Here is a 13,351-nt window from a genome sequence, read left to right as displayed (position 1 = left end):
TATATTAGGGGTGCACCGATGTGGAATATACCGTATTTTTCCAAATGGTAGCCCGGGCTGTTAATACGCGAAATCAATTTGGACCCCGTCGTTTATAAGGAACTAGGCTGCTATTTGCAGTAGGCCGTTATTTATTTCTGCACCGGGCCATTATTTGGTTACAGTTCCTTTCGAGCATGTTTTTTTGTGCAAGATTAAAAGGTATGATAAACATACATAGCAGGCAAAGTCTTTAGTCTTTTTGAGTGGTGCAACCACTCCAAGGAACAGCAATGTCCGTGTTGGTTCACCTATGTGACGTTAATGAGCACGAGTATGACTATTAGTACCAGTAGGAGCGCTGTTGTGCCAGAAACAGAGAGAGAGATAGTGCTGTACTGTTGCCTGCTAATATGAGAGAGAGAGAGAGAGAGAGAGAGAGAGAGGAGGAGGAGGGGGGGGGGGTGGAGATGGAAGTTGCACCACTCAGTTCACACGGGTGTGATCTTTGATGTAATATTGAGAATATGAGAGCTTATAGGCAGCTGCTGCTGCTTAATTGATTTGACCCAGATTTGTGCAAACATACTGTGATGTAATTAGTTTGGTAGCACAGCTGTGTAAAATTCTAATATAAAGATTTAAAAAGGTTGTCATATACTCTGAATATATTTGTCTCCACCAGGCCGAAGGCATGGGGAGAGAGTATGTTTTGCGTCCGTCCGTCCGTGTGCCCGTCCGTGTCTGTCCGTCCGTCTGTGAACAGCTAATCTCCGGCACCGTTAAGTAGGCACAGAATCTTGGAAAACCGTGCAGTGAATGGGAGATGAGTTTTTGGACCACATGGTTTCCTGGTGCTTGGCTTCACTGGGACCCGAAAGGTGGATAGGTTAGCTAAGAGTGCCATATAGTCTAGTGTAAAAACTAAAAACACAAAAACACGTGATTGGCACTGTGGGCTTTGGAGAAAGAAAACGTAAGTGTTTGATCAATCTCATGGCAACTAACATTCGATAGAAATTCATATTTTTGAATGCAGATTTAGCTGATATGTCTGTGAACATCAAGTAAAAACAGCTAACAAAGTACAGGACAAACAGCTGTGCTGACAAGGGAATTGGGGGCGCTTGCTGTCCTTACAAGCTGTCCACACGGAGTCACTCAGTCACCATGCTATGTACGTGGGCTGTGCTTAGAATCCCCCATGGCCAGGGTTTGTAAGGAAATCAAGCGCTCCCCCATCTCTAGTACAGTACTGTACATGCTGGATCACCTGGGATTGATATAACTGATTTATGGTGTAGTTTATTGTGAGATTTAGTACATGGTCTAATCAGAAACCACACAATCAGAATCAAGGATTGGGAACCAATCACAGTGGTTACCAGATGTTTTAGCTTGAGAACCCAAAAATGTATTTAGGTTTTTGCCGTGCGGGACCCAAACTAGTGACAAAATATATATATTATTTTCAGAGCGCAACCAAGCATAAAATCACTTTTCTTTTAGTTCTACTGGATCTCTTCTCCACTAGTCCCTAACATTTTAGTCTAGTGTTTATTTGTTGATGCAATTGTAACCATATTTAGTCATAGTTTTCATCATAGCCTTTTTTTATTTAGTTTTAGTCAACAAAATAAACACTGTATGACACACACACACGCAACGAACATACACACATGCGCACGCACACACTCGGGCCCACTAGAACAACAGGACAAACACGCCGGAACCTGATTGTCCTGAGGTCCAGGTCGGATGCGTAGCAGGATTAGCTGTGAGTTGTTATCAACACATCCATCTGACAGCAGCTTTTTATCCTCGGCTCAGATCTGCTGCTCTGGTGGAAAACTGACAAAGAGCCGGAGCATCAGCACTTTCATTGTCCCTCCCTCCCACCCTGTAGGGGGGGCTACTGCCCCTGTCCCCCACCCTACTTGGGCTACAGAGTGTTTCTGCATTGCAGCATTGATACTTTTAGTTAAGTTACAAGTAAAAAATATGAGTACTTTTTCCATTACTGGCTAATGCCGGATGAGAATGAAATAAATATGAAGCTATGGTGACTAAAACGATGATTAAATGAGGGGGGGGGGGGGGGGGTAATTTAGGGGGTCCTCTTCTCTCTCTCTCCTCTCTTTCTGTCTGTATAGTTAGCCTCTCCCCCCCTCCCTCTCTCTGTATAGTTAGCCTATCTCTCTGTCTCTCTATCTCGTCCCACTGTCCAGTAAGGCCAAACCCTGCAGCTTGACCACTTTGTGTGTGTTTTGACCTCCACGTTCTCCCCCCCCCCAAACCCACCCCTCAGATTTAACCATTTTCCTCGCTTTTTGTTTCGAGTAAGGAGATTTGTTTTGTGTTTGTTGCGTGTGTGAGTTTTTTTTGTGTGCGTGTTTCTTTTTTCTGTGGATTTCAACATTTTTGGGGAGTTTTCTCCGCGACTTGGACCCCACTTTGTGTCTCAATGAGGATCGAGTCAGAGTGAGGCTGTCGAGTCTCTCATTGTCGTGGTGTTTAGCGTTTTGAGTCTGGTCTCTCCGTCGCTTCGTTCTGTTGTGTTCTCCAGTCTAGAGAGACCAACTCTCACACAGGTAGTCTCGTTTTGTGGGACTGGAGTTTTGTGGCGTTACAGTCTATCAACTTGGACAGTTTTCTGGTGTTACAGTCGATCAACTTGGACAGTTTTCTGGTGTTGCAGTCGATCAACTTGGACAGTTTTCTGGTGTTACAGTCGATCAAATTGGACCGTTTTCCACTTCAGTTGTTCTGCTTGACTGTGAGACCGTCGTCGTCATCATGGCTTCTTTTAAGCTGGACTTTTTGCCTGAAATGATGGTGGACCACTGCTCTCTGAACTCCAGTCCAGTGTGAGTAACTGTGTTATTAGTTTAAATAATGGTGGACCACTGCTCTCTGAACTCCAGTCCAGTGTGAGTAACTGTGTTATTAGTTTAAATAATGGTGGACCACTGCTCTCAAACCTCCAGTCCAGTGTGAGTAACTGTGTTATTAGTTTAAATAATGGTGGACCACTGCTCTCAAACCTCCAGTCCAGTGTGAGTAACTGTGTTATTAGTTTAAATGATGGTGGACCACTGCTCTCTGAACTCCAGTCCAGTGTGAGTAACTGTGTTATTAGTTTAAATAATGGTGGACCACTGCTCTCTGAACTCCAGTCCAGTGTGAGTAACTGTGTCCCACATCCTGCCAGTCACAGCGGGTGCCGTGCCACAGGTCCAGGGGTGCCTCAGAATACTTTGATAATATGTTTCACTTCAGTTTAACCACTTTAGACCCTCTCTATGCTTAGTAAAATGTACCAGAGTCTCACTGTACTTGATGAATTATTTTTTCCATCTACTCCAACTCTCTTCACCATCTTTTCCCCAAAGCTGTGAAAAGAATCCCAGATAAGTGCATTTTGGTAAATCTATTTACATTGAGGCGACCGGAGACATACAGTACATTTTTGCATGAATGAGCAGTACATTAGCGTTACATCTCTCAATTCAATGTCCTTTAATCCTAAAAACAGGTCTTTTGTCTTTACCTTGGCATTTGGGTAGCTTAGCTTTAGAGCCCATGTACTCATCTTTAGAGGTCAGAGGTCATGTACTCCAGTGTTTTGAGTCTGAGTTGAATTTCACTTGAGTTGAGTTCTGTTCTGTTCCGCGATGATGTGACACTACCAGTGCTGTGTGTGTGTGTGTGTGTGTGTGTGTGTGTGTGTGTGTGTGTGTGTGTGTGTGTGTGTGTGTGTGTGTGTGTGTGTGTGTGTGTGTGTGTGTGTGTGTGTGTGTGTGTGTGTGTGTGTGTGTGTGTGTGTGTGTGTGTGTGTGCTCGCATTCAGTCTGACAATCAGCACAACATGAGTGAAGAGTTTGGCACCTGGATATTAGTCTGTGTTAATTTTTGACAGCAATCCTTCATGTAGTTTTGAATACATGTAGTTCCATTTAGTTTTAGTCACTGAAACTTTACTTCAAGTCTAGTTCTAGTCGACTAAATCTACAGTACCGGATTTTTGAGCGGCACTAGCAGCTCCTATGCACATCTTTGTGTGTATGTCAGCCAATCAAAATCATAGATTCTGTGCTCATACGGAATGAGCACGGAATCGTTGACTTTGATTGGTTGAGCACGGAATCATACATCATCATCATGATGAAAGGCGGTGCTATATCTGTAGGCCTGCACAATTAATTTTTAATCGTGATCACGAGTTTGGCTTCCCACATGATTAAATGAACATGATCGTCTGATTATTGACATTTATTGATGTGTACTGTACTAAAGGATGACCCTTTTTTTTCACCCATTTTCAACCTCTTCTTTTCATTAATATATCTTATCTTCATATGATTGGTCCTCACTAATGAACGTTATATTTTATCTTCATATGATTTGTCCTCACTAACGCTCGTTATATTTTATCTTCATATGATTGGTCCTCACTAATGCTCGTTATATCTTATCTTCATATGATTGGTCCTCACTAACGCTCAATATAATATGGAACCATTTTTATCTACTCACTCTGTATCTCCTCATCTGAGACAAGCACAGACCGAGAAGGGAAAAAAAGAGCATTAGTGAGGACCAATTATACGAAGATAGGTTGAACATGGGTTAAGTCACTATGGAAAAGTGAAAGCAGTGTTCTGTTGATTTAAAGGTATATTCAGTGATTTCACTTAATTCAAATATCACTTATTTTTTTGTTTTGTTGTGATAATCCTCCCTACTATAGAGTGTGCTGGCCATATAAGGAGTTCCTCCCTGTCCCCAGTTAACCCCTGGGGGTAAAAAAACCTTAGGTTTCGTTTTTGACTCTCTATCCTGATTGGACGAAAGGCTGGGTCCCACAGCCAAAAACGAAACCTAAGGTTTTTTGAGTGAAATCACTGAATATACCTTTAATTATGTTAAGTTTTGGTATTCAATTCATTCATTCTGAGATGCACAGCATTTTCAGTACAGTAGGTGAATAATATAATACCAATTTACAGTACTAGTAGTTGAATAATATAATAATTCATAATAAAATAATTCTATATTGGCAGGAATGTATAATAGTTTATAGCGAGCCGTAGGGCAAGAGAGTCGCCGTGTCAGACGTTGCGATGGCCGTTAGAGCCGACTCAGCGCTGTTTAATTATCGGCCGATCAGGACTGAGAAAAACAATCTGTGATCGGGATCGGTCACATCCCTAGAAACCACTCCAGTGACCATGAAGTTGATTCGTATGTTGTGATGTGTGTGTTGCTCCTCAGAGGTAAGAAGATGAACGGGTCTCTGGACCACCCCGACCAACCGGACATGGACGCCATCAAGATGTTCGTCGGGCAGATTCCTCGCTCCTGGTCGGAGGAGCAGCTCCGGGAGCTGTTTGAGCCTTATGGGGCCGTGTACGAGATCAATGTGCTGAGAGACCGCAGCCAGAACCCTCCTCAGAGCAAAGGTATGAACTGTCCTCTCCTCAGAGCAAAGGTATAAACTCTCCTCAGAGTAAAGGTGTGTCCTGAGAGACGGAACCCTCCGACCTGTTCTGTGTTCCTGGCCATGATTTCAAATAAATATTATGTCCATTTCATTCCAGAAATTGTGACTGGGGGGGGGGGTATGGGGGGCTGGCTGCTTACACATGTCGCAACATGTGTAAGCACAGTGCACTGAAGTCCTTCAGCACCCCCACGGACGTACTACACAATACTCTGTCTAACAGGCTGTAGTTTCATAACGTACTATACTGTGTCTTACAGGCTGTTGTTTCATAACGTACTACACTCGTAAAGCAGCGCTGGAAGCGCAGAACGCCCTCCACAACATGAAGATCCTGCCAGGGGTGAGTACCTAAATCTATAGTTGATTTAGTCGATTAAAATGTATTTTGGTCAGCCGCAATTGCGTTGAAATGCCTGATTCATACTCAGCTGTGTTCTGATCTACAAGCTGCGACACGTTGTGAGCTTGTAGATCAGTTGTGCTTGGTTGTGTGCAGTCCTGCACACAACCAAGCATGTAATGACTTGTCTTTTAGTTCTACTGGATCTCTTCTCCACTAGTTCCTCCCTAACATTTTAGTCTAGTTTTTATTTGTTGACGAAATTGCCAAAAGTTTTAGTCTTAGTTTTAGTCCAAAGTCGTCATAGCTTAGTTTTCGTCATAGTTTTAGTCAAAATGTTGTCCAAATTAACACTGGGTGGTAGGCTCCTTTCATCACAAATCACAGAGTAGGCCCGACAAACATTTTTTCAGAGTGATTGAAACCATGTTGACATTTATTTATCATATGTACATAGTTCAACCATGTTGTATTTATTGTCATGTACAGATTTAAACCATGTTGTATTTATTGTCATGTACAGATTCATACCATGTTGACATGTATGTTCATGTACAGATGCATCATCCAATCCAGATGAAGCCTGCAGACAGCGAGAAAAATAACGGTGAGAACTTTTTTGAGGGGTGCTAGCCTCTCCTATGCCCAGCTTTCCGGGTTTGTGTAAACACAAACTTTGAAGACAAAAGTGAAGACGGAAGAGTGAGAACGCAAATGATGATTCGCCAGCAGTGTTGGGTGTAACGGCGCTATTAATAACGGCGTTATGTAAGGGACTACTTTTATTGGTAACGGAATAAACTAACTAGTTAGTTTTGCAATTTAGTAGTTAGTTACTTAGTTACTTTTCCAAAACAGTAGTCCCGTTACTATAATGTGTCCCTGTTCATTTTGTGTGCAAGATTTAAAAAATAATAATAAAGCCCCGACTGCCCGCACTGTCTATTTCTCCTGCCTTCATATCTGTGTGATTTATCTTCCCAAGCCCCAATGCACAGCGCATACTAGTATAGCCTACTATACATCCTGCGTCTACTACATCCTGTAAGTTCACTTAAGAAATAAAAGTATTGTTACAAGCAGCTTTTATTTTGAAGAGGAAGAGGAAGTTGTTTCGGTTGTAGCCAGCTACTATGACAGTGCCGGTGGTGGTGGTGGAATATACTCTATGCGGAATAATAATAACATGCTTTAAGCCAAAGTAAAAACCGCATGCGTCTTTGACTTAAACAATGTAGTCTAAACACTTTGGAATTACGTTATACATGGTAGATCCTCCGTGGCTGCGTCATTAGGTGAGTATTGTTTAATGAATTGTTTAAGTTTCATAGTAACATTCATCATCAATGCCCCCCCCCCAAATAACAGGTTACAGGATTCTCATTCCGTTACTGTCTGTCACTGCCTGCAAGGATGGCCGCCGTGCCATTTCTTATAAACTATCTTGTTCATACGTGGGTCCACGGTGGTGGTGGTGGTGTTGTTCATGCGCCGCGGTGCGCGCCGTGGAGAGGGCATCTGTGTGCGCTGTTGGCTGGTTGGAGCGCAGCGCAACAGCCTTTCTGTCCAGTCCTACGTGTATAGACTGGCGATTGTGGCGAATTATATTCGTTAATAAAGAGAGAGCTGTAAAGGGGATATTGTCTATATGGTCAGTTCATGGTGTGTATATCATTCTCGTTTTTAACCATAGAGTTAATTAGGGCGCAATGACGGTATGCAGTAGCCTAATAGCCTACAATGTAAACAACCTGCGCAAGCATTAAAACTGGGTTTTAATTGTCGGGTAACGGAAAATAACGGAAAATAATCTAACTTGTTACTTTTCTCAGAAGGTAATCTGTAACGGTAAGGGATTATTTTCATGGGCAGTAATCCAGTAACCTAACACGTTACTTTAGAAAGTAACGATGCCCAACACTGTTCGCCAGAATGAGATGATGTATGATAATAAGAGCAGCCCTCACTTCACACGGGTGTGACTTATTTTTTTAACTAGAAATGCACTCTGTCGAGCTGTCAACTTGCGCTTTGCACACAAGTTGGCAATGAAGAGCCTACTTGTGCGTGAGCAGAGCATGCAACTTACCTCTGACTCTTGTCAACTTACCGTCCCTCCCCCCCTTCTGCCACCAGTTTGATACCCTTGGTCTATTCTAGACCACCCAACGTGTGAGGATTTCTTGCCTATGTGTATTCTCTTTTCCATTGTAAATTGCAAACCTCTTTGGCAAATGGGCAAATAGAAACAGACAGTATCAGCATCCATGGACTTTTTAAGTTATATCAAATCAATTTAATTTGCCATAAGCAGACTCCAATCATTTTATTGAAACATCTGAGTTATAAATTATATATCTATATAAATCCCGTTGGAGATATCCACTACAATGGGTTCCTAATGTTTTCAGTGTCCTATATAATTGAAACTCAAATTGGTTACGTCATCCACATATGTCGGTGTTGTCACTCGGCAAATCAGGGATTGTGTATTTTTGGTGGCGTCGCTCGGCCAATCAGGGTCAGGGATTGTGTAATTTTGGTGTTGTCACTCGGCCAATCAGGGATTGTGTATTTTTGCTGGCGTCGCTCGGCCAATCAGAGTGTTGTATAAGTCGGTGGCCCCCTCGGCCACTTGGATTGGCTCCATATGTTATACCAATTAATTTCACCTCATTCACCACACACATGTCTGTGTTGTTGCTGCTGTTGTATCCTACTGACTCATCTACCAGTGAGGAGCCCCCACCGGGAAGACATAGAGCCTTGGTCCCTCTCCTCCCTCCCAACACTCCCTGCTAATAGGTGCCGCCCCCCAGCCTGTAGGATTACGTACAGTGACAAATATCACCCTCCTCCCCACCCAGCTTCCCTCCCCCGAATTGTGTTCAAGCAGACACTCGACAAAGCCGGGTGCACCACGGTGGACTCGAACCCACAACCGCTGTGGTGGTAGGCAGGGACTTTACCACTTCGCCACCAAGCGCCACTTTCTCGGCATTGATGGATGTTTTTATTAAACCTGTGTGTGTGTGTGTGTGTGTGTGTGTGTGTGTGTGTGTGTGTGTGTGTGTGTGTGTGTGTGTGTGTGTGTGTGTGTGTGTGTGTGTGTGTGTGTGTGTGTGTGTGTGTGTGTGTGTGTGTGTGTGTGTGTGTGTGTGGTGTGTGTGTGCGCAGCGGTGGAAGACAGGAAGCTGTTCATCGGGATGATCTCTAAGAAGTGCAACGAGAACGACATCCGACTGATGTTCAGTCCTTACGGACAGATAGAGGAGTGTAGAATACTGAGAGGACCTGACGGTCTGAGTAGAGGTATGTAAATGCATGCACGCACGCACATACACACACACACACACACACACACACACAAAGCCATTTAGCAGCTACAATAGCGTGGAAGGAACACTGCCTCCCTTTAAAGTTGTCCGAAAATAGATTCAAACGCCATTTAATTCATGTGTGGGGAAAAACATCATTGCTATGGGACACATCAGCGTCTCCCCGGCTCCCGACTAGGCAAGACCGCGGCGCCCACTAGGCCAGGCCGGGGCCTACCAGATGGCGGGGTTTCCTACCCTTCGGACACAGTCGGTGGTGCGCCGTCTCAAGCGAACTTGAGCCACGTGAGGCGAAAGTGAGTGAGTCACCATGCCAAACGTTGCAAAGTTCGCTTGAGCCCACTCAGCGCCGCTAGTTTGTATTCTATTGTAAAAGGTGTCATTATGTTTACATTGTTAACATAGGACTAAACTAACAGTGTCCTCTTGTTGCAGGGTGTGCGTTCGTCACGTTCACAGCCAGACAGATGGCTCTGTCAGCCATAAAGTCCATGCATCAGTCTCAGACCATGGAGGTAAGACTCTTTTACAATAATAATTATAATAATACATATAGCAAGCAGCGATAACAGGGGCCAAGCAATAAGTAAATAACTATGCAATACGCACAATAAGGCATAGAATTATAGAACACTGAAGTTGAGAGAACCACTCTACCCCTGAGCCATCGCCGCCGTGGTTGTACGCATCTTGTACGTTTTCCATCTGTTGTCTGGTGTCCAGTAAAAGGCAGGTTGGCTCTCTACGGATTACATGCCCAATCCATTTCCACCATCTTCTCATAAGGATGGTAGCCATCTTTTCCTGTTTGCACAGGTCAAGGTGTTGGTTGGAGATTGTTTTGGGCCAGAATATTTTATGTATGCTGTATGCTGTATTCTGTAAGCTTTTGGTGTGGAAGGTTGACAGTTTGTGGAGATCATTTTGTGTCATTCTCCAACATTCAGAACCGTATAGCAGGGTAGACAGGACACAGCTCAGGTACAGTCTGTTTGATGAGAAGGATAGAAGGTTTCATTTTAAAAGTCCTAAAAATGTGACTGCATGTATGGGGAAGAAGACATTTTTTCATAAAACTGCAATTTTCATTGGCTCACAAACCTTCATTTTTTAAATTAAATACAAACGCCCCAATATGTTCATAAATATTCGTCCAAAGTTTGTGTAGAAAGTTCCCTGTATTTTGATCAAAAATCCCGGGAGTAGATCGATTTGAACAGTTTTTCATATAATTCAAAATGGTGGGAATAAATAAAGTTTGCAGACACTCAGACTCACAGAAGGATAATAATATATTTATGTATCTCCAGGGCTGTTCGTCTCCCATTTTAGTAAAGTTTGCAGACACTCAGAAGGATAATAATATATGTATGTATCTCCAGGGCTGTTCGTCTCCCATTGTAGTAAAGTTTGCAGACACTCAGAAGGATAAGGAACAGAAGAGGATGGCTCAGCAGCTGCAGCAGCAGATGCAGCAGCTCAATGCTGCCTCCATGTGGGGAAACCTGGCAGGACTCAACAGCCTGGGACCTCAGTACCTGGCAGTGAGTGAAGACATGCACACACACACACACACACACACACACACACACTGTCTGTGGAATAAAATTCCATTTAGTTTTAGTTATATTTTAGTCATCCGAAATGTTTTAGTTTGAGTCTAGTTGACCGAATATCATAAGATTGTAGTCGACTAAATCATATTTTGGCCGGCCGTGATGGCATTGAAATGTGTAATTTTACACTCAGCTGTGTGCCGAAAATAGCAGATCTACTATTTTCATAGAATGACACATGCACACGACCAGCCATAAAATGACTTGTCTTTTAGTTCTACTGGATCTCTTCTCCACTATGTTGTTCACTATGTTCTGTTTAAAGGCGTAGTGAAATGAAAAAGACGTTTTTCACACTTTTAGACCATATCCGTGGTCATCATATGGGCATACCTAACAATGGATGCCAAAAAAATGGGAGAATTCTCATTTCTGTGTGTTTTTATATCAAAGGTCCATAAAAACGATTGTTTTATTTATTTATTAAAACGAAAACGTGCTGTGTGATGACATGTAGAGATACACATCGATAAAAGCCAATAAAAATGAAGCTCACCCGTTTAATTCCCCATATCTGCGCATCCGTCCAACACAGCTGCTCATGATTACAGAAATCCTCCGTTTTTATTCCCATTCAAGATAACATCCAGACAGTGTATTACTCGGTTTCAACTTAATCATCACGCTAAAATATGTATCCGAAAACATTATAGGGTAGAAATAAGCCACATAACAGTAAACTGGTGTAGCTGGCCGACAATCTAATTTGTAAACAAACACACACCATGCGTGTTGCGTATAGCATAGCTACCGTCCCTAGCTACCGTCCCATCGCCTGAAGGGATGCGACGCTCTGATTGGTTCAGAAACTTCAGACCGGTGTTTCATGTTGAAACTTCAAAATAAATTGATAACCATTTCCGTTTCCCTACACCTTTAAATCAACTCTCTAACATTTATAACATCATCTATGTTATAAATTGTGTGTTAAGCTTCCATCATTCACTTCACTTTGTTCCTCTCTTTACCACTTTCATCCTGGGTGTTGTTTCATTATAGTCAAAAACGTCAAGTACTTACTGTTACTTAAATGCATAATATATTGAAGGAAAAAGGCTTTTTGATTTGGCTGTTCTGCCACCCAAAGGCTAACCACAGTAACTACATTGTAGGGCATGGAGTGTGTGTGTGTGTGTGTGTGTGTGTGTGTGTGTGTGTGTGTGTGTGTGTGTGTGTGTGTGTGTGTGTGTGTGTGTGTGTGTGTGTGTGTGTGTGTGTGTGTGTGTGTGTGTGTGTGTGTGTGTGTGTGTGTGTGTGTGTGTGTGTGTGTGTGTGTGTGTGTGTGTGTGTGTGTGACGATGCTTTGCCGTCCATGCACGTTGTAACGGGCTGCTGTCAAACTGCACTGGCAGTGTTTATTTCCTTTGTACAAGGTATTCCTGTACTTCTCATTATGTGGACATAAAATAAACATTTCATGTGTGTGTGTAGCTTTATTTACAGTTGCTACAGCAGTCTGCAAACCAAGGCAACGCCCTGAACAACCTGCACCCTATGTCAGGTAGGAACACACACATACACACAATGCTCTGACCTGCAACCTATGTCAGATACGGAGACACACACAGGAAAAGTTTTGAAAATTCATTGTTAAAATGTGTGGGAACCTTGACAGACTGTGTGTGTGTGTGTGGTGTGTGCGTGCGCGCGCACGTGTGTGTGCGTGCAGGTCTGAGCGCCATGCAGAACTTGGCAGCGTTGGCGGCAGCAGCCAGCGCCACACAGACCACGTCCTCTGGCTCCAACCCCATGACCAACTCCAGCAGCCCGCTCAGCGTGCTCACCAGCTCAGGTATGACTGAGAACTGTACGCTTTGTTTATGTAACAGCATTCAGGTATGAGACACAGACACGACTGAGAACTGTGCGCTTTGTTTAGACCCATGTAACAGCATCCGTGGCGTGAGCCAACATGAGTCACAACTAGGGTTTAATATTTTCCCGGATTTGGCTCATTTTAATTCCCGGGAATTTGCGGTCCTTTTCCTGGGCTCCCGCGGGAATTCCCGACAGAAAAAAAAGAAAAATGTTCAATAGAATAGTGATATTTTTTTGTTTAAAACGTTTTATTTGAATGAAATGTGAACATATAGCCTACAATTAAATTATTAAATTAAAATATTAATAATGTTATAGGCCTAGGCTACTACGCTATTTAGAAAAAGTTACACTAAAAGTTTGCACTAATGTGACTGTCGAAGCACGGGGAAAAAAATAAACGACCTCACGTCTTTCACATAGATTAGCTATGGTCTTTGAGCAGTGCTGGGTCCCCTTCTCCGCTGCAGAGAATGTTGAGAATGTGATTATCTCGCCTTGTGCTTTATGAAAAGTCTGATTGGGTGTTAAAATAGCCTCTAGCACGCTAAAAAAGAAAAAGCTATTCATTCCAAGCTTCAAAATGAAAACGCTGGTATGCATAGAGATAACATGGAAGCACGAAGCAAGAAGCTGCTTCTAGCTTCCTTGGTGTGAACGTGGCATTACTCCTCAGTGTCTCTGTGTCTTCAAGGTCCAACAGTAACTCCAGTGTCCATGTTTTCCAGGTTCCTCTCCAGCAGTAACTCCTCAG

General features: G+C 43.1%; 1 protein-coding gene across 5 annotated transcripts in view; it reads left to right on the top strand.

The window, feature by feature from the left end:
* The window catches only part of celf1 (cugbp, Elav-like family member 1), a 43,337-nt gene that overhangs the window by 9,973 nt on the left and 20,013 nt on the right, over positions 1-13,351 (top strand). For all 5 annotated transcript variants that reach the window (XM_083790074.1, XM_083790073.1, XM_083790072.1 and 2 more), the window contains 8 exons: positions 5,254-5,441; positions 5,743-5,825; positions 6,384-6,432; positions 9,003-9,137; positions 9,599-9,678; positions 10,546-10,707; positions 12,211-12,280; positions 12,449-12,571. In XM_083790074.1, coding sequence (XP_083646200.1) covers positions 5,264-5,441; positions 5,743-5,825; positions 6,384-6,432; positions 9,003-9,137; positions 9,599-9,678; positions 10,546-10,707; positions 12,211-12,280; positions 12,449-12,571 — 880 coding nt within the window. In that variant the 5' untranslated portion in view covers positions 5,254-5,263. The remainder of the gene's footprint in view (positions 1-5,253; positions 5,442-5,742; positions 5,826-6,383; positions 6,433-9,002; positions 9,138-9,598; positions 9,679-10,545; positions 10,708-12,210; positions 12,281-12,448; positions 12,572-13,351) is intronic.

This window comes from Protomyctophum parallelum (assembly GCF_964188405.1).
Source record: "Protomyctophum parallelum genome assembly, chromosome: 2".
Lineage (NCBI taxonomy): Eukaryota > Metazoa > Chordata > Actinopteri > Myctophiformes > Myctophidae > Protomyctophum > Protomyctophum parallelum.
This window is presented reverse-complemented; position numbering and strand designations above follow the sequence as displayed.